At 62.0% G+C, this 25,294-nt stretch overlaps 5 protein-coding genes across 8 annotated transcripts; 2 read left to right on the top strand and 3 right to left on the bottom strand.

Annotated features, from left to right (window-relative positions):
• Positions 1 to 168: 168 nt before the first annotated feature.
• Positions 169 to 3,279, bottom strand: LOC142039988 (membrane-spanning 4-domains subfamily A member 15-like). 4 transcript variants are annotated; one of them, XM_075047152.1, is made up of 7 exons: positions 2,688 to 3,279; positions 2,322 to 2,495; positions 1,856 to 1,975; positions 1,537 to 1,593; positions 861 to 1,016; positions 589 to 708; positions 169 to 402 (listed from the first exon to the last, which is right to left on the bottom strand). In XM_075047152.1, the coding sequence occupies exons 2-7, from the start codon at positions 2,490 to 2,492 to the stop codon at positions 394 to 396; spliced, it is 633 nt and encodes a 210-aa protein (XP_074903253.1). In that variant the 5' UTR covers positions 2,493 to 2,495; positions 2,688 to 3,279; the 3' UTR covers positions 169 to 393. The 4 variants fall into 4 exon arrangements, with proteins under 4 accessions (XP_074903253.1, XP_074903251.1, XP_074903254.1 ...); XM_075047150.1 differs by having other exon boundaries at positions 2,322 to 3,279; XM_075047153.1 differs by lacking the exon at positions 1,856 to 1,975.
• A 7,333-nt stretch (positions 3,280 to 10,612) lies between these two features.
• LOC142039987 (membrane-spanning 4-domains subfamily A member 12-like) lies at positions 10,613 to 13,405 on the bottom strand. The gene is made up of 6 exons (XM_075047149.1): positions 13,311 to 13,405; positions 12,976 to 13,095; positions 12,675 to 12,731; positions 12,230 to 12,361; positions 11,584 to 11,697; positions 10,613 to 11,498 (listed from the first exon to the last, which is right to left on the bottom strand). The coding sequence occupies exons 1-6, from the start codon at positions 13,398 to 13,400 to the stop codon at positions 11,382 to 11,384; spliced, it is 630 nt and encodes a 209-aa protein (XP_074903250.1). The 5' UTR covers positions 13,401 to 13,405; the 3' UTR covers positions 10,613 to 11,381.
• A 2,032-nt stretch (positions 13,406 to 15,437) lies between these two features.
• Positions 15,438 to 18,095, bottom strand: LOC142040592 (zona pellucida sperm-binding protein 3-like). The gene is made up of 9 exons (XM_075048676.1): positions 18,032 to 18,095; positions 17,527 to 17,699; positions 17,157 to 17,269; positions 16,859 to 16,962; positions 16,576 to 16,747; positions 16,317 to 16,428; positions 16,010 to 16,190; positions 15,762 to 15,926; positions 15,438 to 15,679 (listed from the first exon to the last, which is right to left on the bottom strand). The coding sequence occupies exons 1-9, from the start codon at positions 18,093 to 18,095 to the stop codon at positions 15,438 to 15,440; spliced, it is 1,326 nt and encodes a 441-aa protein (XP_074904777.1).
• A 1,760-nt stretch (positions 18,096 to 19,855) lies between these two features.
• CBLIF (cobalamin binding intrinsic factor) lies at positions 19,856 to 22,320 on the top strand. The gene is made up of 9 exons (XM_075047148.1): positions 19,856 to 20,224; positions 20,358 to 20,537; positions 20,696 to 20,839; positions 20,940 to 21,083; positions 21,174 to 21,349; positions 21,429 to 21,657; positions 21,771 to 21,915; positions 21,996 to 22,114; positions 22,195 to 22,320. The coding sequence occupies exons 1-9, from the start codon at positions 20,155 to 20,157 to the stop codon at positions 22,254 to 22,256; spliced, it is 1,269 nt and encodes a 422-aa protein (XP_074903249.1). The 5' UTR covers positions 19,856 to 20,154; the 3' UTR covers positions 22,257 to 22,320.
• Positions 22,321 to 23,359: 1,039 nt separating this feature from the next.
• On the top strand, positions 23,360 to 25,208 carry MRPL16 (mitochondrial ribosomal protein L16). Its single transcript, XM_075047147.1, has 4 exons — positions 23,360 to 23,464; positions 23,841 to 23,906; positions 24,031 to 24,179; positions 24,670 to 25,208. Exons 1-4 carry the CDS (start codon positions 23,416 to 23,418, stop codon positions 25,153 to 25,155), a joined length of 750 nt encoding a protein of 249 aa, XP_074903248.1. The 5' UTR covers positions 23,360 to 23,415; the 3' UTR covers positions 25,156 to 25,208.
• Positions 25,209 to 25,294: the final 86 nt, after the last annotated feature.

Genomic DNA, 25,294 nt, shown 5'->3' with positions numbered 1-25,294 from the left:
GAGGGCCGCCATGTTTGTGCCGGGCAGGGGGGGTGTAGGGTTGCCCGTCATCCCGTGGTGGCGGCGGTCAGTGCCCGGTGCCCTTCGCCCACCCCCAATTCCACCCGGTGAGGCCCCACACACACCCCCTGAGCGAGTCCCGGAGAAATGCGTGGCCTGGGCTGGGGGGAGAGACCTTTATTGGGGGCCAAACACACAGAGGGGAGAGGCCTCCTTCCCGGGGCCAGGCGCAGGCCTGGGGCCGGGGCTCCGAGGGCTCTCGGGCTCCGGTCAGCTCCACCGTCAGGGACCAGGGAGGTTTCCCCCTGCCCTCCCCGGGCTCTGGCACCTCGGCTGCAGCAGGGCTGGGGCGTGCGGCGGTTCTTAACTGGACAGTTGCGGGCTTGGTCATGGCTACGGCGCCTGGGAGAGGGGAAAAAAGGGGAAATTCTGCTTTTAGGGTCACGTAGAGAAACCCCTGTGGGCTACCGGCTTGGTGTGTAACCTCAGAGGAAAGAAGGGGGTGGGTAATGCTGTCCCACTCCTCCAAAATGCAGGAGCCAGCACCCCAGGGCTCTGGGCTGTGACGGGGCCCCAGCTCCCCCTCACCATGGGCATGTAGTTGTGCTGCTTGATGGCATTGTAGCCAAAGGCCAGGGCCGCCACCGCCACGCAGAACTCCAGGAAGCTGAAGATGACGAACATGGAATCCAGCCCGTTGGTCAGGATCTGCGAGGAGGAGAGCGGAAGGGTCCTGCAGGTCCCGCTTGCTGGCAGCACCCCTTGTCCCCCTCTTCTGCCTGGCAATCGCCCTGTTTGCTTGTCCCGCGCAGCACTGGGAGGCTCGGACCCACCACCTGAGCAGGACCAGGGGGCTTTACCTTGTTATCAGCGTTGAAGCACCACTCGGCTTTCAGCTGGTACGGCATGTTGGTCTCGCAGCCAGGGGCATCGTGAGTGATGGCCGTGGTGTGGACAAGAGTGGCCACCAGCGTGCTCAGGATGACCCCCATGTTGACAACGCAGCAGGTCTTCACCTGTGTGGGTCACCTCACATCAGCAGCTCTGTCCCTTCTGCTCCCGCCAAGAGCACAGGAGCTGTGTGGGTGGCAGCTCGATGCCCACCCTGCCAGAGACCCCCCACAAGGTGCCACAGAGCCAGGGGAGAGGCTGCCTGGGGCTTTTGGTTTGAGCTGTCTGAGCAGGGATGCCTCCAATCTGGATTATTCAACTCAGGTCAGATATAATGCTGTAAAAGCCACCCAGGGCAGCCACCCTCTGTGACGCCTTTTGTCCCCATCATCCGAGACTGACTCCACCAGGCCCCAAGCATCTTGTGGAAGCCCTGAATCGTGAAGGATTGCCCACCCTCTGCTTGAGAGGGAGAGAGCTGGGCACATCCCGAGGGTGAGACAGGCCTGAGGTGCCTCGCTGTAGACCCTGCAGGGTGATTCCAGGCTGCGGAAGGGTCCCACCAGCCACTGGAAGGGACAGAAGTCACAAAAGCAACAGGAGATGCTTTGCCCTTCCCAGCCTGGCCGCAGGGGACCTCCTTACCAGCAAGATGTTATCTCTTTTTTCACTTTCCACCAGCAGAGAGCCTGAGACCAGGAGCTGCTCAGAAAACAGAGGAAGGAGGGCATCAGCAGCAAGGCACCCCTCCCTGTCACCCATCCCGCACATTCTGGTGCCCCTCCGGCTGCAAATCGGTGTTTGGCACTGCATGCACACCCCCTCCATCCCCAGGGGGGACAGCCAGAAGATGTGGGTGTAAGAGGAGGCCCTAGTGACAAGGAAATCTGATCCGCGATCTGCTGAGATCCCCCTGTCCTCATCGGACAGTGAGGAGGCGAAGGCCAAGCACGTTCCTGCTTACCAGGAGCCCGAGCCAGAAGAGGACCCCGCTGGCCACAGGGAGGGAAGGTTTCCTGTACTCTGACACCGTCAATATGATCCCAAAGCAGACATGGATGATCCCAGTGAAGATGTGGATGGTCTGGGGAAGGACAGGGGAGAAGGATCCCCCCGGTCACTCTCGACTCAAAGCACTGCCTGTCTGCCAGCACCAGCAAAGGATGGATATCACTGTTGCTGTTAGCTGCGTTCCACCCCGATCCCACTGTCACACCATGTCTTGACTGCACCCTGCAGTGCCGAGAAGGGACTCGGGATTCCTGGGTGTGCGGGCACTTGGCGCAGCAGTGTGAGCCAGCAAAGGGCGCTGGTTTCATATGTCACCTCTGCCCCAGCCAAGGAGAACCTCAAGCAGGACAGTCCCTGGGGATACTTAGTCCCTGCTTTGCCCCTGTGGTGCCGCATCACCCCGGAATGCCATCTCTCACCCCCAGCGCCTTGGGCTGAGCCTTTCTGAAGCCTCTGACTTGAAATGACAACGTGGTGGATGCAGGCAGCGTGGAGCTGGAGGCCAGCTGGGCCGCTCGGGGGTCTGTGGCCGGGATGACCTCCGTGATGATCCTCATGCCTCCGGACTCGGTCACCGTGGTGGCTGCCATCGCCTGTGGGCAGAGTGGGGCTGAGGAGCCGGGGCAGGCGGGGAAGCTGAAGGACCAGGCCAGCTCCCACCCTGCTGGGGACCAGCACATGGAACGTGTCCACATGAGCGGTGACACGAGAAGCACTGACATCCTCTTACAAGGATGTCCCACACCCTATCCTGCACCCCACACCTCACCCCCCCACCCAGGTACCTCCTTCAGCCTGGGCTTGCCCTCCTCCTCCTCTCCACAGCCACCGTTAGCGGTCCCTTCACTGTTTGAAGCTCTCCGGGAGGTGGTGGTCGGGCAGGGACGCAATCCTGCTGCCCTTTGCTCCCTGCAGGAAGTTTGTTCATGGAAATCTTGTCAGGCCCCTCTTGCTCAACGAGGTGGCTTTGCCAATGGAGGGGAGAGAGGCTGTGTACTCGAGGTGGAGGGAGAGGGAGGCAGTGAGAGGGGCTTTGCAAGCCCGAGGTGGGCACCCCCTCCGAGGGCTTCGCTGCAGCCTGGGGAAAGGGTTGAACGCTTGTCCCTTGGGGTGTTCCAAGGAGGAGACCCCCCTGCCCAGTCCTGGGCGAGTCATCTCCATCCCCAGTTGCAGATGCTTTGCTTGGGCATCATCTCTGCAATTAGCTATGTGCCAGCCGTGGCAGAGTCCTAACGAGGTGCTGGGAGGTTCATTTGGCTGCCCTCGTTAGGGCCACTACGAGACAGCCAGCCCTGGCAGTTTCCCTTACAGGAAAAAAAAAAAGGAGTGAAACAGGACATGGCACAAACATTATAAACCCCATTAGTTTATAAAGATCCCAAGGAAGCTCCTTTATTGCTTTTTTATTTTCTTTGGGATTCTCCTTCCTTCATGAGCGCCTCGACCCTGTGGGTCTGTCCCCGGTGAGGACAGCCCACCCGCAGGAGCGAGCCAGGGGGGCGGCAGCACGGCGTGCGGTGCCGGACGGCTCCGGCACGGGCCCGGTGGGAGCCAAAGGAAAGGAGATGTGGTTGTTTCCGATAGGAAATGAGAGCTCAGCCTGGGAACGGAGCCACCGCACATGGCGAGGAGCTCCCGAGGGGCAAGCTCGGAGGCCCCTTCCTCCCTCCGCCGGCCACCGGTCTCCAGTTCTGCCAGAAAACAGCTATTTCCTTCGTGGCCGCCGTCCCCCATCTGCTCGCCAGGAGGGCTGGGGTCCTCCACGCTGGCCTGTGAGGACCCCCCAGGTTTCCTGGACGTTTGATGGGTGCGGGGTAGGATGCTGTGGGGTAGGACGCTGGGCGCTAGTCCCGTCCCCTCTCGTCCTCATCCTCCCCTGTGCTCGGTAAAGTCTCCAGCACTGGACGCTGCAGAGAGCTCCAGCTCTGGGACTGCACAGGGGAACAAAGTCTCCCCTTCCCAGCGGGGCTGCTCTGCAGGAGAAGGGAAAAAGGGACAAACAGGACGAGGTTTGACTCGACCTCCACCCATGAGACCAGACACGGGAGCTGGTTCGGGGAGCAGGCAGGAGAGCGCAGGGCTGGCAGACACGGCTCTGGGACTTCACTTGGGCTTTTTTTCCTCTTTTGGAGGCTGCAAATGCCTGACCGCTGCCCAGGGCTTTACCAGAGCTATTTCTTGGTGGAACAGGAATATTTAGGTACAGGGTTCTGGCATCTCTGGCTGCAGGCAGCTAGGGCTGGCTTCACACCGCGTTGGTGGCCACGGGCATCGCCAGCATTAGGGACCCCAACACCCCTGTCCCTGCTTGAGCCTCTCACTGCAGACCCAGGGAAGGCCAGGACCCTCCACAGCCTGCTTCCAGCTGAGGATTTTAGGAGCAGGTGGAGCAACTTTTGGAAGCGCCTTTTCCTTTCCTTTGGCCCTAGAGGGAGCTGAGACGCCTGGTTTGGAGGCACACTGCTTCCAGAGCTTGGCAGAGGCTTCCAGCTCTGGGGTGCGAATCCCCAGCGAGGGGTGAGCAGCAGCAAGCAGTCTCCCCCATCCTGGGCTGCCCTGGGAGAAATCGGGGGATCGGTTGTACCAAAGCTGGGCACAGGCTGTAGGTCACGGAAAGCAGCCATGTCTCGGTGTCTCCCAGGTGAGCGGAGGCACCAGCAGCACAGCCACGTCCTTGGCTCTTGGGTTTGCAGAGATGCTGGAGTGAAGCTGTCTGGCCATGTAACCCCACAGACCCTATGTTTCTCCAGGGACTTTTCCAAAGGCTTGCTCTGCATCCCTGCTGTGCAGGCTGGAAACCAGGGGACTGACCGGCGGCTGACTGGGGTGTTGGCCATGAGCCTGGGAGCAGGACGTCAGGCAAGCCTCAGCAGCCGAGCTGGGGCTGCGGGGTCTCAGCTCTGCCCTGTCCCATTTTGGGTCCTTGCAGCCAGACCATTTCCCGAGCTCCTTGTCTGTTGGCTGACGAGAGGGAATACAGTTGGTCTGTGCCCTCCCAGTCGTCCCATGCTCTGAGGAATGGAAGGATTTTCGGCACAGCTGCAGGAGTTGTTGGACTGGTAAACCTGCAGCGCTGCTGAGCACTGGCCCCAGAAGATTTGCCTATAGGTGGGGGGCACTCCCACCAAACCAGCCTAAATCAGGTCTCAGAAAAGAGCTGGTAGGACAGTCCTGGCCAGCAAGGAGCAGCAAGTAAATCACATCTCCACCCCGGCACCTGCCTGGACTCACTCTGCCTCCAGGCAGGCAGCAGGAGGAGAGGACAGGGGGCTTGCCGGGCAGCACCGCAGCCCACCTGCATCCCCCATCCCACGGTGGAAAACATCAGGCGGAGAAAAGCTGCTGCTGACAGCACCGGGCGCTCGCGGCCCTTGCGTGCTGGGGAGGAGCTGCCGATGGCGTTCCTCCATCCTGCAGCCCCTGCGGGGGAGCGAGGTCTTGGCCTTGTAAAGGGCTGCAACTGGTGGCACGGCTTTCCAGGAAAAACACGGAGATGGATAAGATTCAACCACGCCTGTTCATCGCACTCCCGATGCCTCTTAGCCTTTAATTTCTGCTGGTAACTCATCAGCGTGTGTCTCCGGAGGGAGAGCCTCTCTCAACACCCCAATGATAACAAATCCTGTGCTGGCTGGGATCTCGTTCCAGCCCCGGCAGCACCCGAGGGGTAAGGAACACTTTAGCACCCGTGGAAATGCTGGGATCCCCTCTTTAGCCTTTATACAGGCAGGGTGTCCTCCAGCATTAGCAACGGCTTGTGTTCCCAGCTGAAACTGCCTGCTATGGTGGATTTCCTCCCAAATCCGCCTTTTCAGATTCCTAAAGCATTCCTGAAGTTTCAGCCTTTCAGCCAGAAACAGCCGTGACTGCCCTCAACCCGACAGCCAGGCTTGGTGAAGTGGCTGAGCAAAACCCCTTTCCGTGCGAGGTATCCGTGGAGAAAGCGCTTTTCCCTTTCTAAATAAAGCCAGGTCCAGCTGGGGATGGCAGGAGCCCAAGGTAGGATGTTACGATTTATTTTGGAAACAGATGCCAGAGGAGGTGAAGCTTTTTAGCGTCTGGCTGAGCAGATGCGGGGAAGTGGCAAGCCCGGTCGGTGGAGCCTTCCAGCCCTTTATTTACAGGAATTTCTGGCTTTGCTGATATATACAATGCGTTCCTTGGATTTTAATTTTTTTTTTTTTTCAGTATTTTGGTCGAGTTTTGCTCTCCTGACAGCTGGAAATCTTTTCTTTGCTGATTATTCTTCCTTTTAAATCTCCAGGAGCTGCTCACGCACGGGCTGAGTGCTGGTGCCAGGCGAGATGTCTGCCCCACGAGCGTGGCTTTCGGCACGGCTGGAGGAGCACAGACACACCTGGTCTGGCAGCTAGGGACTCCCACGTCGATGGCTTCGGTACAACGGTCCGGTGTCCCTTAGGATGTGAAGGGACAGGTGGGGGAAGCCTGGCTGGGTGCTCAGGCTCCGGGGGGTTCAGCGAGAGCCCCCCCCAGCATCCCCTCCCACCAGCGCAGGACAAGTTTACGAGCCTGGTGGAACCGAAAGTCCTTTTCCAACCCAAAAAGCTCCTGCTTTTTTCCAAAGAAAATAGATTGCGATGGAGAAATGCTTTTCACAGAAAGTTGCTGCTTCCTGTGAAAAACTTTATATCCCCATTAAAATACCAAATGTCAACATTTTGCTTTGCCTCCAAATGTTTCTAGTTCTCACAGGGCTGTTATGATACTAGTTCCAGAATGAGAAAGCCACATTTTCTGGGACAGGTTTCAAGTTTTCTCAAAAAAAAAGCAGCTGGCTTTTATCTGTACCGTGTTCCCTGGGAGGCATAGCAGTCCCTGGGTGGTGATGATGCCAACCCTTATATTTTCACTGCAGACAAACACAGTGGTCTGTAATCCCAGGACTGTGGTCTGTGTTGTCCCCACTCTGGGTCCCAAAAACCCATGGAAGGAGCCTCCTCTGAGGGTGTTAAACACTGAGGTACCCATCCCAGCTTAGGAAATCTGGAGCCGAGAGCAGGCAGAGGCAGGCAGGGAGGCTGGGGGAGCATCGCTGCCTGCTGGGGTGGTCCTTACCCTTTTCGTGGCACACGGCTGGTCGAGGTGGCTGCTCCGGCGCTGGTGGGAATAGCTGTGGCAGGATGTTTCTTCTCTTTGGCACCTTAGGGAGTTCAGCTGCCCCAAGGAAACACAACAGGGAGGGAAATGCATTGTGAGAAGGGAGCTCAAACTGCAACCAGAGACGATCTTTCAAGGCAGGGACTGCACCACGGAAAACCCCTCGAAGAAGGGGCTGTCACATGTGGCACTGGCAGAGCCAGCGTCTGTTCCAACTCTCCGTGAAACCCCCACCGAAGGACCCTAAAGGTTTTTGGACAGGAGTGCACTGGGGGGAGTGGGGTTGTGCTGTCATTTGGGGTGCAGCGGCATCGCTCCTAAAGCCTGTCCCAGATGCGTCCATCATCACCTTCCCACCACGCTCCAGCCTTTGATCGGTTCGCTCCCAGTACAACTCCTGACGCTGCAGAAAAGCTCTAGCACGTCTCCAAGGCTTCACTGACACATCGTGGGGTTTCCCGGGGTAAGGAAGCTCTGCCCTGAGAAGGTCCCTCCTGCCTCACCCTGCGCTCAGTCTTACCCCCAGCATGCCCAGTTCCCCTTTTAGGGGGGTGACCGACACCAGCAAGCCCCCCGCACAGCCCCGGCATGCCCCGGAGGGGGTGTGGAGGGCAGGGGGGAAGGTGACAAAAGGGTCTCCGGGCACCATCTCCAGCACTGCTGTGGCATCCCAGGCACTGCAAAGGAGAGCACCATCCCCTGCATCTGGCACCGGGGCGATGCATTGGTGCTCCTCAGCAGATTGCGTCCCCCCCTCTTCAGCTCCACGTCTCCCCATTTCCCTCATCTGGGGGTGCAGAGACCCCTCCTGCAGCCCAGCTCAGCCCGCTGCCAGCTCGCTGCTACACATCGCATGAAGACCAAGAACGACCGCGCACTCTCCCAGCTCTCCTTTCCAGCTATCTTCTCCAACCTGGAGACTCCTCGCCCACTCAGCCCCCCCCGGGCATTCTCCTTGCCCTTTCCCAGACCACCCCCCTGGGGCTCCAACAGCCTTCTGAGATGCAGGACCCAAACCTGGTGTTTGGGGTGCAGGTACTCCCCAGCTTTACCCAGGGATGTAAAGCAGCCCCGTTCCACCAGTGGTTCCTCTGGCCCCAAATCGCTGGCATTTCATGTGCCCCCAAGATCCCTGCCCAACACGGAGCCCCCCCTTTCCTCTGCCACCCCACACCTTGCACCCTGCATCTCCCCAGGGACCATTTCCCTCTAAGGGGGGGCTGCCGAGAGATGCCCCGTGGTCCTTCAGCCCGTGCCCATCCTCAGGAGCAGGCATGGGAGCCAGGTACGCACAGGAGGTCAGCCCTGTGCCCACTGAGGGGGGTCCGGTGCGGGTGTCTCCCCAAGGAACATCCACAGTTCCCAGATGTGGTTGAAGAGAGCCAGAGCTTTCCAAGCAGTGCCGGTGACGCCGGGCAAGAGGGGCTCGTCCCGTGCTCCCCACCTCCACCTTGGGGACAGTTGCGGCTCTGGCAGACGCCATAAACAAGAGCTGATCCGAGATGCCCAGTGCCGAGCCTGGCATGAGCCAGGGCCAGGGACCCCGTCCGCCTCCCCTGGTCCGGAGAAGCTGATGGAGACCACTGGACACGGAGGTCTTCCCACCCATCAAGCCCCCCCAGTCCGCCGCCACCCTCCCCATCACGGTAGAGAGGTGGCACTGGGACACACAGCCTCTCCCCTACCGGCCATGGGGCACCCACCACGCCATCCTTTGGGATACCCGGCTCCCCACGGGCCCCATCTTCGCCAGCACGGGATGGCGGCTGCCAGCCTTTGCCCCAGCGTTTCTCCTGCCCGTGTTGCCACCTTTTTTATGGCCTTTTGGTCGCTGCCACCTTTCCAGCTTGCCAGCACTGCGTGTCCCCAAGTGCGTCCCTCTCCATCACCCCACCGGGTCCCCAGACCCTCTCTGGTCCCTGCCACCCGCTGTCCCCAGCCCTGAGAGGTACCCGCTCCTCCCTAGGAGGTTCCAGGTCTGCCAATGCGTAGAAATACACATATAGAACAGTAACACATTTCCCCAGAGCCTTAAAACACTTATTCCTGCATTTCCAGTGAAAGCTGCACCTAAACACACCGAAGTGGCAGAAAACCTCGAAAGCCCATGGAAAGATAATCTGGGTTTAAAGATTGAGGGGCTGCAGGTTATCGCCATGCTAATGCCCGATTTCACGGGAAGGGGCATTTTGCAGTTGGCAACGGCAGCAAGGGGCTGGCCCCGACCCAGCAGCGGCTCAGCATGTGGCAGTGGGATGCTCCGGGATAAAAACATCCCGATGCTGGTAGAGGATGAGCAAGGAGGGAACCACCATGCTGGGCAAAGAGAGACCTGCCAGCCCGGTTTGGGGGAGCATCAGGGCTTTGTAGTGGCCCCCCTGGGGCTGGAGAACGTCCCTGGTTGCTGTGGGAAAGGAGGTACGGGAGGCTCCGGAGCCACGTGTGAGGAGCCAGAGCCGTAATGGGCCATGAAAGCGGGGTGAGCAGAGAAAGCCTGTTCATCCCACTCCCCCAATCTCTGGGGCTTTTCCTACTGAACTGGCTCATTATTTTTTCAGAGCTGGGAACAGAAATAACTGACAGCGAGTGAATAATCCATGAGGCTTTGGCTGAGCAGCATGAGCATTGTCAGGGCGGGGGGCAGCTGTTAAAACAAGAAAGAAAACATTTAACTCAAGCCAGAACTAAGGAGATGGTTCAAACAGGCACTCCCTGACCTTGCTCTGGGGCTGGAGGCAAGGTTTGAGGACAGACGCTGTCCCCAAAGAGTGGGGGGGATGCCCCAGGGACCAAGCAGAGACAGACATCTCCCACCGCTTAGAGCATCAACAACTCAGAGTGGTCCCACCCCTCTGAAAATCAGCACCAGGCTCTCCATCCTCACCTCCAGCCCAAGCTCTCCATAAACTCAGGCTGCTCCTTAAATAACCTGCCTCCACCAACACGCCCTGCCAGATGCTCACCACCACCCTTACTCCTCATTAGGTTCTCAAGCATCCCCACCGCCGCAGGGTGCTTAAGGATGGAAGCCAGTAACGAGCTCGTCAGGAGCCAGCAACCCTCTCTGCTGGTTAAAAACGGGCCAAGAGCCCTTTGGTCTCAAGTCCTGCCTCCGAGATGGGTGATTTTTGAGGGACTGCAGCACAGGTGAGATTCAGAAGCACTCACCAGGTCCCTCAGCTCCGTTCCCATCACAGCAGATCGCCCAGCCACGTTTGCAGCCTCGTGGGAACAGGGTGCACTTGTCACCGGTGTCACCGCAAGGAGCAGCCCAGGGGCAGATCCTCCGCTGGTGTAAAAACCCAGAGCTGCTGCCATCACCATCATTGCCGCTGGCTGACCAGCTGCTCCAGCAGCACTAAATATAGCAAGCCATGCTGCTGTGTATATAAGGGGGGAGGATTTAGGGGGGCAGTTTTTCCTTAGCAGAGGAGTAGGTACCAGGGGACCATGGCATCTCGCCATCCCCAGCGGGACCAGACGAGGGTGATGGGCTCAGGAGACCTCTGAAGCCGGCAGGATGAGCCCCTTGCCTGACGGACAGCAGCTCTGATGCTGAGAAATCCCCAAAAGAAGGAGACACAGGCCCGGACAGAGCATTTATTTTAAAGACAAAATAAAGCCAATGGGGTATGAGCCGAGGTAGATGGTCTGGCTACCCGCATGGCTCCCGGCATACGTCGGGGTCTCTATAAACTGCCTGCTACGTGGCCACCAGACCTCAAGGAGGTCCTGAGCCCTGACGTGAATGAACCCCAGCAACCAACTGGGCATTTATGGGCAGAAACAGCCCCTGAAGCCCCAAGATGCTCCCCTCAACCCTGAGAAGTCCCTTCTCCAAAGCAGTCAGCAGGCAGAGCCCCTCTTTGAGACCTAGCGCAGGGGCAGGAGAGGGGAAGGGAAAGGGGAAATTGAGGGTGCTCACTGGCTTTCGGGGGGGGGGGGGGGGGGGTCCCAACCTGCAGCGTGGCAGGAGGAGGATGCCATAGCTCTGGGAGCCGGCTGGGGAGTTTTGGGAGCATGGAGGCACAACCCCCCACCAACTTCACTAGACTTCTTTACAAAGAAACCCAAGAGCTGCTGCTTCTGGGGGAGAACAGGGCTCAGGGTAGCCCCTCAGCACCCACCACCCCGGGGGGTCTGCAGGGGCCCCAGCCTCTCCTTCGCCCCCCAGTGCCCACCCATGCCTGGAGCAGTTGCAGCGAGGCGGAGGTGCCGGGGTGCTCCCCGGGGACAGGGGTGACATGCTTTCCCAAGGAGGGGTTGGCAGGGGGAGGCACCGGCGGCGGCAGGAGGAGGTCTGTCATGCAGGCAGGGGTCGGATGCTGCTCCTGGGAGCCGGTCCGGCCCCAGCTCCGCTTCTAGCTGGGCTGCTCTTTGGGGTCGTAGATCACCTCGCTGTAGCTGGGCGGCTGGGGCACGTCAGCCAGCGGCACGGCCAGGTCCACCTGCGTGGTGCTGGGCACGATCAGCATGGCCTGGGGGAGAGAACAGGGGGGGGATGACAGTGCTGGGGGTCTGGGCAGGGGTCTCCCCTGCTGCCCTTTGCCCCCCGTGCCCTACCTCGTTGGAGCTGAGACGGGTGGCCCGGCACCAGAAATTGGCAGTGGCCACGGCGATGCAGAACTCCAGGATGGTGAAGATGAGCAGCACGACAGAAATCCCGTTCCCTGCGAGCTCCAGGATGGAGAAAGCCCCATCAGCAGCGCCCAGGAGGAAGAAACCTGGGCTCAGCCCCACAGGGTAGACCCCACCCCACATTTTGGGACTCCCCTCCTCCATCTCCTACCAACCCTAAGCACTGCAGCCCCAGTTCCCCGGACGCCAAGGTCTCACTCGGAGCCCTCCGCCTCGTCGCTTTTACAGCTTGCGGAGAGAAATGGGTACTTCTAGGGTGTGAGTCATCTCCCAAGGTATCAGCCTAAAATAGGTCAGGTGCATGGCACCATGCCGGCAGACGGCCCCGCGGTCGGGGTGCTGCCAGCCCCTGGGCTCCCCAGTCCCCGCTCCCCAACAGCGATGGGGCTGAACCCCACGGAAAAGCCTGGCAAAGCCCCCCCACCTCCCCAGGAAGGGCTCAGGCAGCATCCAGGGGGGATGGAGAAGGCGACAGGGGAGGTTCCCAAAAGGCTTAGCCTTGTCTGGGCAGGCTCAGCAAGCCCTGGGCACCGCTGCTCCGAAAAAGGGGGCTGGCTGTGCCCCCGCTTACCAGGACGAGATAGTTGTAGTAGTTGAAGCTGGAGCGGTAGAGCCCGTTCAAGTTGAGGTCTACGATGAAGGCGATGATGCCCAGCAGAGCGAAGATGGCGCTGATGATGTTCATGGTCTGGCTGCCCTTTACCTATGGGCACAGAGAGGCTTTGGGGACGGCTTTGGGGCAGGTGTCAGACCCCAAAACCCTTGAGGACACCCACCGCCACGGCTGAGCCTGGAGGGACCAGCTGCAGGTAACAGCTCAGGCTGCCTTTGGGGTTTTTGTTTGTTTTTTTTTTTTTATTTTCCCTTTCCCTTTGCTCATTTCCAGAAATAACCCTGGCGTAACCTTCAAAGGTGGTTTTGCCCCAGTGGGTTTTGGCCGGGGTCGAGCTGCTCCTGCCTGCCTGCCCCCCTCCTCCAGCACCCGGAGCAGCAGCAGGATCCCCGGGGACACTCACCGCACACTCCGTGGGGCTCTTCTCCGCCCCGATGGAAAGGCAGCCCGAGATGATGAACTGTGCCAGGAGAGAGGGGGACAGTCAGCCTCCGCCAAGGTCACCCCGAGCCCCCCAAACCCGCGGGGCGCTAAACGCCCACCCAGCATTAACGAGCTACCCAGAGGCATGGCCCCCCAGCTCTCAGGGGTGCGGGGATTCCCCCCCACTTTGTGTAATGTCAGTCCTTGAGTTTTATCAGCCGCTGAAGCAGAACCCCTGGTCCCTGGGACCCCGGGGGGCACCTCGGCCCCACGTTACGCACAGACACGCCGCCCAGGAAGGGGATCTCGCCGATGACGAAGACGGAGGTGTAGACGTTGGTGAGCGTCGTCAGGACGATCCCGAAACCGATGTGCATGAAGCCGGTCATGATCTGGATGGTCTATAGGATGGGGTAGGGTAAGAGTAGGGCTAACTCACCCCCCCCCCCAACCACCACCCTGGGGATGGGGGTCCCGCGCTCCCCGAGCCACCCTGGGGCCACAGCATCAGCAGGAGGAGCAGAAACCCCCCGGGATGGGGGGGGGGGGGGGGATTCTTCAGGGGTGCCAGTCCTCCCCCCTCCCTCAAAGCCACCCCCTAACCCCCCCGACTCACCCCCATCACTCGGTTCTTGCCCTTGGGCAGGGTCTCGGCCGTGTACATCACCGCCCGGCTGCCCAGCCGCAGATTCCCCATCCCCTGCATGGAGGCAGTGGGGGACCCCCCCCCCTTTACGCACACCCCCGACCCCCCCTCCGGCCCCGGAGCAGCCCAGTCCCGACCAGGACCGCCCCCCCCCCCCCAGCATCCATTGGTGCAACGCGAATGATGTCAGAAGTTGCAGCATCCCCGGGCCACCGCCCAGCCCACCCGTGACACCACCGCCCACGGGTGGACCCCCACTCTCCGGCCCCACATGCTTGCTGGTGGTCGAGGGACAGGGAGCAGAGGGAAGATTTGGGGAAGGGGGGGGGAGGCGGCCCCCCCCCCCAAACCACCCCAGCTGTGGGTACAACCCCAGTGGGGAGAGGAAAGTGGGGCACCCCAGCTGCGTGGGGCAGGGGGGAGATGCTCAGCGTTGCAATTCAGGGAAGGGCTCCAGGGCATTGTGGCCCCCCAGGGAAAGATGCTCAGACCCCAACCCACAGCATGCCCGGGGCAAAAAGAGAGACAAGGAAAGCAGTGTGCAGAGGGAGATAAGGCTGCCCAAAAAGCCCCCCCCCCCCCAGCTGCATCCCCATCCCTGACACCTCCTGGCTGAGCTAAGCCCTCCTGAGAGCTGCCCCCCACCCCGCTCGCAGCCCCCATGCCCCAGCACAAGGCTGTGTTTACAGGAGCTCAGAAAGAGGAAAAAAAAAAAAGAAATTAAAATTAAAAAGCTCTCTGCAGCGAGTTCCTGGAAGAAAGATCCATCAAGGGCCATTAGGCATGAAATGCCTCCTCCCTGTGGAGTGGGGGGGGGGGGCTGGCCCCTGCCCCACACAGCCAGGGCATAGGGCTGGGTACTGCCTGGGCAAGGTTCCCCCCCCCAGGTCGTGGGGACCAGACCTCCTCAGCACCCCTGCCCCACGCAGGGATGGTTCCACGCTGTGGATCAGCCTGGCTCTGCCCCGGGAAGGTCCCTGCTCCCTGGCTGCAGGGGGTGACAAGCAGAGGGGATCCCCAAGTGGGTCCCGTCATCATTGTGTGTGTGTGTCCCCCCCGCCGCCAGCTACTCTCCACTGTGGTGGCTTCACACCCAGGGTGCTGGCCCACGGTTTCAGGGTGTCCAGCCAAGAACTCCAGGTAGGAGAAAGGGGGGGGAAAAAAAAAAAAAAAAAAAAGAAAAACCCCACAAACCCAAAGTCAGTAAATAATTAAAGCCCTGTGGATGAAGGGGGCCATGCAATACCACCCTACGCACCATCATCCTGCGCCTGGTACTGCCCACACAGCGAAGCGGCCGATAAGGTGAATATCCGCACGGCTCGGCGGTGACCGCGGCACAGACCACCGGCAGTCAAGGACAGGCACGGCTCGCTTCTCCCAGCCGGCTTCCGCAGCCTCTTGCCGTGTAGGAAAGTGGCACAAGGACCCTCTGAGCCACATCCCCCCTACCCAGGGGGTTGCTCCCCCCTCCATGGCTGAGCAGCTTCGGGAAGCGGGAGAGCAGCGAGACCCCTTCGACCCATCTCCCCCACCCTGGCAGCCTAAGGCCAGGAGCTGAGGTGCCTGTGAATTCCCACACAGGACACTAACCCCCCCGCTCCTCCAGCGGCTCTGCTCTTGCCCCCCCTTCTCCACAAACTGCCCCAGCTCCCAAGCACCCACCAGAGCATCGCCAGGGGAGGGGGGGCTGCAGCCACGCCAGGGAGGGGGCTGTAGGTTGTGGTGCAGAGCGGCACTGGCTCACCACGCTCCATCCCTATGTCGGAGATGGATGCTTTCTGCCCATCGCATGGGCAGGGGGGGTACCAGCTCTCTGCCCCCCCCCCCCCCAAGTTGACTGGTTCCCAGGGAGTTGTGGCACAGGAGCCACGTTTGCCAGGGAGCCAGCCCGTGGTGGGCAGCGTGGGCTGTCTGAGAGCACCCCAGAGAGGTCAGTGGGACCTTTTCTGGTACACAGAGGCACTGGGGACATGTCACATCCCCCCCACCCACTCACCCCAAGCACCCAGGGGAGTACCCAGTCTCCAGAGCCCCCCCCCACACTGACCTGGCACAGCCTTTCTGCTACAAATTTTATTTCTAAAACGAGGAGGCTCACACAACGGCAGGGTCTGCAGGAGCAAGGGGATTCTCAGGGGTGGCCTCAGCACCGCCGGCTGCAGTGGGGGCCATGGCCACAGCACGGGACTCCCCCAGGGCAGCCTCGGGGTCGTCCACCCCGTGCCCACTCCGGTGACGCCGCACCGAACAGTAGCAGCCGGCTATGCCCATGGCGGTGATGATGGAGCACATGGCCACCATGGCCAGCACGGTGCCGGGGACAGGGACAGCCAGCCCTGCGGGGTGAGACAGCAGGGTGAGGGGGATGGCGGGGTCACCCCAGCCACCCCCCAACACCGTGGGGCAGCTCGCACTCACCCAAATCCTTCTTCTCCCCCCGTACCACAGGGACTGAGGGGTGGCGAGACGGTGCTGGACTGGGCTCCGGTGCCGTGGGGAGCTCCGTGGGGGCCAGGGACGAGCTGGGCAGAACCGAGAGCAGCCCCAGGGGACCGAGTTGGACGCTGGCTTCTCCCAGGAGCCCTGCAAGGAGAAGCCCATCAGGCACCGCTGGGCACAGGCAGCCCCCGTAGGACTCGTGGATCCCACCGAGGGGGTTCTCTTACCTCCGCTGCCACTCAGCCGGCGCCGCCGCCGGCCCCCGCAGCCGGCCGGAGAGCCGCAGCACGAGCAGTTGGCCCCATCGGGGGAGTGCCAGGCGGCTGCCACAGGGTCATAGGAACAGGCTTTGCCGGAGGTGCTGCCAGCTCCCTCTGCCACAGCCTTCAGGTGACAGCGGAGGTAGATCTGCAGGGACAAGCATCCTCCTGCCACACCGCCTGAGCCGCCCCATGGGTCTCCACCGATCACCCCCAGCCGCCCCCTCACCCACCCATCGGTGCAGGATCGCCCCAAGACCCCGCTGGCACAGACCTGGCTGCCGGAGGCGTTTGGGAACAGGAAGGTATCCAGCTGGAAGCGGAGGAAGCGGTCTCCACGCTGGGGGAGAAAGCGGGAACGACCAAGCTGCCCATCCAGCAGGCACCTGCCGGGATGGGAAACGGGGTGAGATGGGCTCTGCCACCCCCCCCAGGGCCAGCCGGGCTCTGCCACCACCCGCAGGGTCCTGGCAAGGAGAGGGAGCGTCAATTTGGGGCATCACCCACCACCGCGCGCCCAGCCCCGTGCTCACCCGTTGTCAGCGATGACCTTGTATTCCAGCCACGCCGCCGTGCTCGGGCTGGCCACGCACTCGTCCACGAAGACCCTCAAGGGTAGCCGGGGGTCGGTGCTCACCGACGCCTCGATGTTGATCAGTTCCCCCAGGGAATAGGTGGGCTGGTGCAGGCGGGAGGACCAGGTACCTGGAAAGCACGTGGCTGCGGCTACCCCGAGCATTGCCCCAGGGCCCCGGCCAGGTAGGGGGGTCCCCCCACACACAGGGGAATAAAGGGGTCTGGGGTTCCCCCACTCACTGTCATACACGTCCAGGGCGAAGCGTAAGCGTCTCCGGTGAGCGACGGTGGAACTGAAGGGGACCCAGGTGGGCTGGATGGCCCCAGATGAAACGCTGCCCATCCTGCACCACAGAGCATCCTCGAGCAGGGTGACAGGCTCCCTGCACCCCTACCCGCCGTGTGCCCCATGGGCAGGCACCCCCCCCCCCCCCCCCCGCATCTTCCCTGCCCAGGATGGGCTGGTGGACCCAGCACCGAGGGGTCCCGTCGTGGGTAACAACCCAGGGAACGTGGGCACATGGGGCTCCCTGCTTACCTGGGGTAGTAACAGTCCACGGGGAGGGAGAAGGGTCTGGCACGAGCCACGGGACCCCCGGCCAAGGGGCGGTAGTGGAGGACGTTGCTGTAGTGGATGCTGTCCGGGAGAAGCTGGGCGAAGGAGCAGACATGGGGCTGGCGGACACCTCACCCAGCTCAGAGCGGGTGTCCCCTCCCTGTCCCCAGCACCCAGAAAGCTCCCTGGTCCATGGTGAGAACCAGGTTTCAGGTCATCGAAGGATGCCCTGACGCTGTCCCTCCCCTGTGGGACACAGTCCCCCTCCCCTCCCATCCTCCACCTGCCCCGAGGAGGACCACGCTGCTGCAGGACCTCCATCAGGGACGCGTGGCCACCCCTGGCTCCTCACCTCCAGGGTGGTCCCGCAGCCCACGAGCAGGTGCTTCAGCCAGTACCTGTCCCCATCAGCGGTGGTCACCCCGCAGCCGGATCCCAGCGTCAGCTCCCCACTGGCCACACGGCTCCCCAGGAATCCGGCCGGCACCACCACGGCGAGCCACGCGTGGCCACACGTAACGGAGACTGTGGCCGGGCGAGGAGAAGGAGGGCTGAACCAGCTCGCTGAGGACCCCCAGGTTCCCAGGGGAGCAAGCCAGGCAAGCTCCCAGCACAGATTTCCCCCCCCGAGTTCCCCCATTTTAGCATTTCAGCCTTAGGGAGGACAGGGAAGGAGGGAGCCCCAGGCTCTGAGCTGCTTTGTAGAGTCACCCCAGGGCACCAATGTGGCCATGATGTTCCCGAAGGGTCCCCGTGGGGAGATGGGGGAGTTGTGGGACCCATCCCAGGGCTTCCCTCGCCCCAGAGTCAACCTCCCAGCCCCAAACCTGGTGCTCGAGGCAGCCTGACCTACAGACCTGCCCTGCCTGGGGTGGAGAGGAGACCGTGGTCCTCTTCCACTGGCAGCCAGGCATCACCCATACCCACCACCCCGCAGCAAACAGCCGTGCCCAGGGCACAGGCACCCAGCAGCCCAGCCTGGGGGGGGCACTGCTCATTCTCCCCTCCCCAGGGAGGGCAGCCAGACCCAGCAGGACTCCCCCCAAACAGCCCCTTACCCAGGGCATCCTGCGCCCAGGCTACAGCTGCAAGAAAGAGCACAAACCACCCGCTCCCGAGAACCTTCATGGTGATGGAGGAGGAAGAGGAGGGGCAGCCCCCACTGATGGCTTTTACACCTGGGCTGAGGTGCAGCTCTCCCAATGGGAAGCCGGGTGGTCCCTGCAGCCCCGCACCCAGCCCCTCGCACCCACCTGGGGCTCGTCTCCGCAGAGTTCTCCTCCTCCCAGGGACAAACCAAGGGCCCTGGGTCCCTGTCCCTGTCCTTGTCCTTGCTCTTGCTCCAGCCCTGCTCCTTCCCCTGGTCCTGGTCCCTGTCCCAGCCTCAGTCCCTGTCCCTGCCTGGACTGGGGGGGGTGATGGAGAAGGTGGGGGTCAATCTCTGGCCATGTGCTGCCTTTCTCGCCCCAAAAGCAGGCTGGTCCCTGCAGGCAGGGTGACGAGCGTGTCCTTGGGGCACCTTCCCACTGCAGAGCCTCTGGGGAAACTGAGGCACAGAAAGGAACTGGCCCCTGTTCCTCGGGCTGTGCTGGGAAGAGGGGACACATGGCTCGTCCCTTGAGCTGTGCTGGGAAAAGGGGACACATGGCTCGCCCAGGCACTCCCCAACCTGCCCTCCCCAGCTGCCTCCGGGCTCTGCCGTGGGGCAGCAGGCAGGGCAAAGGGTGATGGTGGGCACACCGAGACAGGCAGGGCTGGTCCTGGCACTGGCCGGACCCTTGGGAGCCCGTGACACCCCTGTAGCCCACGGGCCACGCAGGGGTGGGCAGCCCTCAGCACCCCGTGGTGAGCAGCCTGGGGCAGAAGACGACCTGGTCGGTGGACCCGGAGCTGTTCCCCGAGTCCCCGTGTCCTGCTCGCCCCACGGCTGCCCCTGCCCGTGGCACGGTGCTGGGGGCAGAGCTGCTGCGTAACCGCAGCCGCTACGTGGTCACCCACGCCGGTAAGGAAGGTCCCCACCGGCGCACTCCTTCCCAGGTGCAGAATCCAGCATTTGTTCTTGTTAAATTTGCTGCCGTTGACAATTGCCCAAAGCTCCCATCCAGCCAGATCCGTCTGCAGGGCGCTTGTCCCTCGAGAGAGTCACCAGCACCTCCCAGTTTGGCATCAAGTGCAGTGACTGGTCTCCAGCCAGATGTAGCCCCATTCCCTACACCCCTTTGAGCTCTGACCCGCCAGTTCTTCACCCAGCGCACCCTGTACCTGCTCATCTCGCAGCTGGGCGCCTTGTCCAGAAGGACGCTGTGAGGGACAGGATCAAAAGCCTCACAAATCCAGAAAAACAACCTCCACTGCTTTTCCGTCATCCACGTGGCGGGTGACCTCATCGTAGCAGGATATCAAACCAGTTAGACGGGACTTTCCCTTTGTCAACCCATGCTGACCATGCCTGGTGGTGGCATTGTCCTTTAAATGCTTTCCGATAGCACCCAGGATGACCTTCTCCATCATTTTTCCGGGTACTGAGGTTAGACTAACAGGGCTGTAGTTTCCCGGAAAGTGCAAGCTCTTCTTGTAAATTGGGATAGGGCTGGCGAGCTTCCAGCCAGCAGGAACCTCCCCGGGCACCCAGGACCGTGGGTAGATGACTGAGGGGGGATCCTGCTGTGACACCCGCCAGCTCCTTCAGTGCCCTGGGATGAATCCCATCTGGCACCGCGGACTCATTCAACTGGTAGAACTGGTCCCTTGCGATTTCAAACGGAAAATCACTGCCCTCGCAGCCGTGACCAACTCCGTTGGACACCCTTGGGCACACAGATAAGCCGGCGGTGCTTGGCAGTGCCGGGGCAGTTGTGGGAAGGCAGGTGACCGGAGAAGGGCAGCGAAAGCAGCTAAAAGCATAGAGGACGTCCGGAGAGACGAGTGCTCGCAGGACTCCGACGGTCTGAGCGGACCCGCTTGCCCCGAGGACAAGAGGATGCTTGGCGTGGCTTTCGGCATCGGGGTCCTGCTGGCCCTGGTGGGCGGCACGGCCGCCCACGGCTGCGGTGAGCGTCACCCCTCCCACGGAGGCACCGGAGAGACCGGTGACCCTGCGAGGGACCGCGTGGAGGGGACATGGGATCCTCTGCGACCTCCCGCCGCAAGTGCCAGTGGGGAGCCCGGCCCCTCTCCTTCCAGTTGCCCCAAAGCCACTGGTCTCCGAGATGCTGCAGCGCCTGGAGGAGTCTGTCAAGGCGGACGAGCTGCCGAACCCCAGCGTCCTGCTGGCCATGAACCTGGCCGGGGCCACCGGTACTGAGACCAACAAGTTGCTGCTCCAGCAGATACAGCAGGAGGCCGTGAAGAGAGACCAGAAAGGTAAGGAGGGGCTGGGGGTGCACCCCTGCCATGGCAGCTGGTCCCGGCAGAGCCGGTACGGCAGGCTTGGCACGGCCAGTTCTCTCCACTCCAGCCGGGGACCGGAGTGCCAGGTCCTGGTCCCCCAACGCGCCCCCGTTGCTCTCTCGTCCCCGCAGACATGACTTCGGGAGAGGTGGCTCTGTACGTGCTCGCCCTCCTCTCCTCCTGCCAGAACCCCCGGCACGTCCATGCCCTAGGGCAGACCATCGACCTGGTCCAAGTCCTGCAGGAGAAAACAGACGAGGAGATGGCCAGCCTGGGTATGCCGGCACGGGAGGGATGGCCCGGGGTGCCCGGGATGGAGGCACCTCCCTCCCCGTGCCTCGGTCCCCCATCAGCTCGCCACATTTTGCTTTGCAGACTTGGAGGGCGTCCCGAAGACCACCCTGTACAGCGTCAGCCTGGACGCCCTGGCCCTGTGCCTGGCAGAAGCAGGTGGCTACCAAGGGGCATCTGTGATCCTGGCCAAGAAGGTGCTGACGCTCGGGAGACAACTCTTTGTGGGTAAGGGACACCTCCGGCCCTGCCGCGTCCCCTCGGCTGGCAAAGCCCCCCCGCTCCCGGCGGCTTGGCGGTGACGCCGGCATCTCGCAGACACCCGTGCCATGGCGGCGCTGGCGATGGCGTGCACGTACGGCCAGACGGACCTCTACGACGTGCAGGGACTGCTCCAGGAGGCACTGTGGGTGGTGACCAACGGCTTCCTCGACGAGCAGGAGGAGAAGGGTGGCATGATTGGGAATATCTACAGCATGGGGCTGGCCCTGCAGGTATGGGGAGGGCTGCGGCACCGCAGCTGCCCGGTCCCGCTCCCGGAGCCGCTCACGCCGCCTCCTGCCTCCTCCGCAGGTGCTGGGGGCCACGAGCAATTTTTACTTCCCGCGGGAGTGGGATTGCGCCCAGGCTTTCTCCGTGGTGTACAGCCATGACTACCGCCAGCCCATGGCCATCGCCCAGGTCCTGCCTGCCCTCGTGGGCATGTCGTACCTGGATGCGGCCAGCCTGGACTGCACCGCCAGCGCCCCGACCCTACAGCCCTCCCTGTCCCCAAAGCTGAGTACAACCACGGCTCCCAGCGGTACGGCTTCTCCCTCCAGGAGCTCCCCCCGCCAGACCCCACGGGGATGACGCTCCTGCCCTGTGCCCCGTGGCACTGTGCCCGCTGCCCACCCTGCCCCTCTGCCCTCCCAGGAGCCACCATCAAGGTGCACTACTCCATCATCAACAAGCTGCAGGGAAGGCACTTCAGCTACACCACCTCGGTGCGGGTCCCGGCCGGCTCCACGCTGCTCAAGGTGCTGCAGGCAGCGGAGGCGAAGAAACCCGACATCTTTAGGTAAGAGCCAGAGGAGACAGGTGGGGGAGAGCGGGGGGCATGTGGCATCCCCCCACCGAGCCCACCCGCTTCTCCGGTAGCTTCGAGACGGAGCAGACATCCTGGGGCCCCATGGTGGTCTCCATCCACGGGCTGGCCGCCAACCCGAACGACAAGACCTACTGGAAGTTCCTTAGCGGCAGGGATGCCCTCCAAGAAGGTGGGTAGCCCAGGGTGGGGGGCAAGAGGAGCCGGGGGGGGTCATGAAACCCCAACTTCACGCCTCTCCCTCCACCGCAGGGGTCGGCACCTACAAGCCATGGAATGGGGAGCACATCCAGGCTGTCTTCAGTCTCTACTGATGTCGCCGAGGGACGCTTGGCCCCGCCGGGCCCACCATGGCGGCAATAAAGAGCCATTTGCAGCACAGCTCTGTCTGCGTGTCTGTCCGTCTGTGTCTGTCTGTGGTGGCGGTGGCCCCTCCACCTCTCGGGGGGGGAACACAGGACCCCGGGACCCCCTCAATGGGGATCAGGCCTTGGGGAAAGGGTTGGGGCAAGCTCTGGGAGGGACATGGGAGCCTCAATGGGACACAGAGGTAGGGGTGATACCGAAAAAGCCGGTCGAAGAAACTCTCTAAGACTCGATTTTGGAGTTTTAGAAAGCAGGCGTTCTTTATTGCGGCACTGGGCACACGGGCGATTGCTCCATCTGGCAATCACTCCACCTATCGTGCACACTGTCAGGCCTAATTGTGCAGGTTAAGTGTATGTTCTACATACATATTCACTAGATTTCTGAGAAATGTTATACATATTCATTAGTTTTCCGGGAAACTATTAGCATATTCAAATGTCCTTTACACAGGTGCATTGAAGGTCTCTGGTGGTCTTCAGGAGTCCTCTGGTGGTCTTCCATAGTCTTCCTCACGCGTCCGCTACTTGACCCTTCTCGGATGATTCTGCGCAGTGTGATCTTCTGCATGTTTGATGCCTCTTATCCTAAAGAATGCTCGTTAGTGCTTCTATTATCTATGCTTACATTTTGATATAATTCGTATGGACACTTCTAAGCTAAGTTACCTAAGAGGGCTAAAGTCCTTACCTTCCTCAGTGGGGGCTCGTCCAGGATGGCCCAGAAACCGCAAGACCATCCAAAACCAATTTCTCCCACATTTTGCAACATACAGAACCCCCACCCACCACCCATCAGCAAAAAATCGGGCAAAGAAACAGCAACGCCATCGTACTCAGAAAAACATCCCGCCTCGGGGGGAGAAGGGGGGGGTCCTGCCCGGCGGGGACCCCTGCCCGCTACCGTGGGAGGGGAGCGGGGGCGACGCCGTGGAAAGACACGGCGAAGTGGGGAGGGGTCCGCCCCGCCCGGAACTAAAGTTTACCTCCGTGTTTCCGGGGGGCACCGGAGGGGGCGGACCTCTTCACCGGAAGTGTTCCCCGCCGGGCTGTTCTGATAGGGCGGATCTTATGGCGGCGCCCGACAGGCACTTCCGGCCGGGCCGCGATGTGGCGATGGCGGCTCCCGCGGCCGCTGCCGCTGCCGGCCGGAGGAGGTGAGGGGAGCCCGGGCAGCGCTCCGAGGGACCGCTGGCTGCCTTGGGTGGTGGTCGGGGAGCAGCGTGTGTGTGTCCCGCCAGCCCGGCGGGGTGACGAGCCGGAGAGGGGAGGCTCTGGCAACCGGACACACGGGTCCCCTCCTGTGTTAACCGGGAGGCGTTGGGGTCCGGGACTCCCGGGTCGGCTGTGGTGGCCGTGGGGGGATGTTGGGACCCGGGGGGGGGGGGTGTTGGGATCCGGAGTGGGGGGTGCTGTGTCCGTCCCAACGCTGCCGGAGCCGCTCCCGGGAAGCGGGGCCGCTCCCGGACCCCCTGCCCCCGCCGCCATCCCGGTGCATCAGACCCCGTTCTGAGTCTCCGTTCTGTCCCTCAGGTCCCGGCGGTGTCACCGTTCCCCGGGCGGGCCTCAAGAAGTATGTGTTGCCTCCGGACTACAGCGGTAAGGAGGATAGATGGAGAGAAATCCCCCTCCCCGGTCTGCTGCCACCTGTACCCCCTCCCCGCCCTGCACCGGGGGGTCCTGGGGCCGGTGACCTTCACAGGCCTGTGTCCCCCCCCGGCAGGTATCACCTTCCCGGAGAGGACGAAGCTGAAGTTCATGGACAAGGTCCCGGCGGTTCCCAAGGTCAGGCGAGAGCCCCGGCGGCTGCGTGACATCCGCGGCCCGTCCCGGGAGGCCACCGACTTCACCCAGGGGCAGTACGGGATTCTGGTGAGTGGGACGGGGGGGCCTTGCTCCCCTCCCTGGTCAGAGCTGAGTGGTGGGGGGGTGGTGGGTGGTGAGGGGGAAGCCCAGAGGAACCGGGGACTGCGTTTGGGCAGGAGGTGGGGAGGGTGCAGGAGCGGGCACCCCCGCAGGCTGGAGACCCCTCACCGCTGGTCCACCATCTGGTGCTGAGCCTTCCAAACAAACCAGCGACCAGAGGGGACCGCTGCCAAACCAGCTCTGAAAAGCTGGATTGGCTGAGCCACCTCTGTCAGGAAGGGCTGCAGTTTCCCTAGCGAGGAGATAAAGAACATAATATCGAGCTTAAATTGGAAAGGCAGCTTTGAGATGTCCTCAGTGAGGCGGCTCCCCCCCCACCCCCCCAAAAAAAAACATGCGTGAAGGGTGCGAGGGGACGGCTGCCAGCGCAGGGCAGGACAGGGGAACCTCTGTCCCCCTCGCCCGGCCAGCACTCGGTCCCTTCTTCCCCCCACAGGCCTTGGGGGGTGGGTACCTTCACTGGGGCCACTTTGAGATGATCCGCCTGACCATCGGCCGCAGCATGGACCCCAAGACCATGTTTGCCATCTGGCGCGTGCCGGCCCCCTCTAAGCCGGTGACACGGAAGAGCCTGGGGCATCGCATGGGGGGCGGCAAGGGCCCCATCGACCACTACGTGACGGCGGTGAAGAGCGGGCGGCTGGTGGTGGAGGTAGGTGGGCACTGCGAGTTTGAGGAGGTGAAACCCTTCCTCACCCAGGTGGCCAGGAAATTGCCCTTCCTTGCCGTCCCCATCAGCCGCGATGGCCTCGAGCAGATGCGGCAGGAGGAGGAGGAGAAGAGGCTCAACAACCAAAATCCCTGGACTTTCGAGCGCATCGTCACCGCCAACATGCTGGGGATGCGCAAGTACCTCAGCCCCTATGACCTGCAGCTAAAAGGACGCTACTGGGGCAAATTCTTCCTGAAACACAGGCTGTAACGAGCAACTGGGGAGGGGGCTGCCTTAATTAAACCTTCCCACAAGAACCTGCATCAGTTGCTGTGGTTTTTGGATGCGCAAACGCGGGACCAGGAGCATCCCAGAGGTGAAGCATGTATCAGGGCTTGTCTCCTACTAC

This window comes from Buteo buteo, chromosome 16 (assembly GCF_964188355.1).
Source record: "Buteo buteo chromosome 16, bButBut1.hap1.1, whole genome shotgun sequence".
Classification (NCBI taxonomy): domain Eukaryota; kingdom Metazoa; phylum Chordata; class Aves; order Accipitriformes; family Accipitridae; genus Buteo; species Buteo buteo.
Note: the sequence above shows the minus strand (reverse complement) of the source record. Positions and strands in the feature narration are given on the sequence as shown.

What these genes read in the sequence shown, in the direction of transcription:
- LOC142039988 (XM_075047150.1), bottom strand. Translation starts at nt 2,624, where the DNA reads ATGTCAGTGCTTCTCGTGTCACCGCTCATGTGGACACGTTCCATGTGC. An exon ending in AAAGAGATAACATCTTGCTG is followed by an intron (nt 1,017 to 1,536) that starts GTAAGGAGGTCC and finishes TGACCCACACAG; the next exon opens with GTGAAGACCTGCTGCGTTGT. An exon ending in GCTTCAACGCTGATAACAAG is followed by an intron (nt 709 to 860) that starts GTAAAGCCCCCT and finishes TCCTCCTCGCAG; the next exon opens with ATCCTGACCAACGGGCTGGA.
- LOC142039987 (XM_075047149.1), bottom strand. Translation starts at nt 13,400, where the DNA reads ATGCAGGGGATGGGGAATCTGCGGCTGGGCAGCCGGGCGGTGATGTAC. An exon ending in GCAAGAACCGAGTGATGGGG is followed by an intron (nt 13,096 to 13,310) that starts GTGAGTCGGGGG and finishes CCCATCCTATAG; the next exon opens with ACCATCCAGATCATGACCGG. An exon ending in CCTTCCTGGGCGGCGTGTCT is followed by an intron (nt 12,732 to 12,975) that starts GTGCGTAACGTG and finishes CTCCTGGCACAG; the next exon opens with TTCATCATCTCGGGCTGCCT.
- LOC142040592 (XM_075048676.1), bottom strand. Translation starts at nt 18,095, where the DNA reads ATGGGTGATGCCTGGCTGCCAGTGGAAGAGGACCACGGTCTCCTCTCC. An exon ending in CTCCACCCCAGGCAGGGCAG is followed by an intron (nt 17,700 to 18,031) that starts GTCTGTAGGTCA and finishes GCCCGGCCACAG; the next exon opens with TCTCCGTTACGTGTGGCCAC. An exon ending in GCTGCGGGACCACCCTGGAG is followed by an intron (nt 17,270 to 17,526) that starts GTGAGGAGCCAG and finishes TCCTTCGCCCAG; the next exon opens with CTTCTCCCGGACAGCATCCA.
- CBLIF (XM_075047148.1), top strand. Translation starts at nt 20,155, where the DNA reads ATGCTTGGCGTGGCTTTCGGCATCGGGGTCCTGCTGGCCCTGGTGGGC. An exon ending in CGGGAGACAACTCTTTGTGG is followed by an intron (nt 21,084 to 21,173) that starts GTAAGGGACACC and finishes GGCATCTCGCAG; the next exon opens with ACACCCGTGCCATGGCGGCG. An exon ending in GCATGGGGCTGGCCCTGCAG is followed by an intron (nt 21,350 to 21,428) that starts GTATGGGGAGGG and finishes CCTCCTCCGCAG; the next exon opens with GTGCTGGGGGCCACGAGCAA.
- MRPL16 (XM_075047147.1), top strand. Translation starts at nt 23,416, where the DNA reads ATGTGGCGATGGCGGCTCCCGCGGCCGCTGCCGCTGCCGGCCGGAGGA. An exon ending in GCCGCTGCCGGCCGGAGGAG is followed by an intron (nt 23,465 to 23,840) that starts GTGAGGGGAGCC and finishes TCTGTCCCTCAG; the next exon opens with GTCCCGGCGGTGTCACCGTT. An exon ending in GTTGCCTCCGGACTACAGCG is followed by an intron (nt 23,907 to 24,030) that starts GTAAGGAGGATA and finishes CCCCCCCGGCAG; the next exon opens with GTATCACCTTCCCGGAGAGG.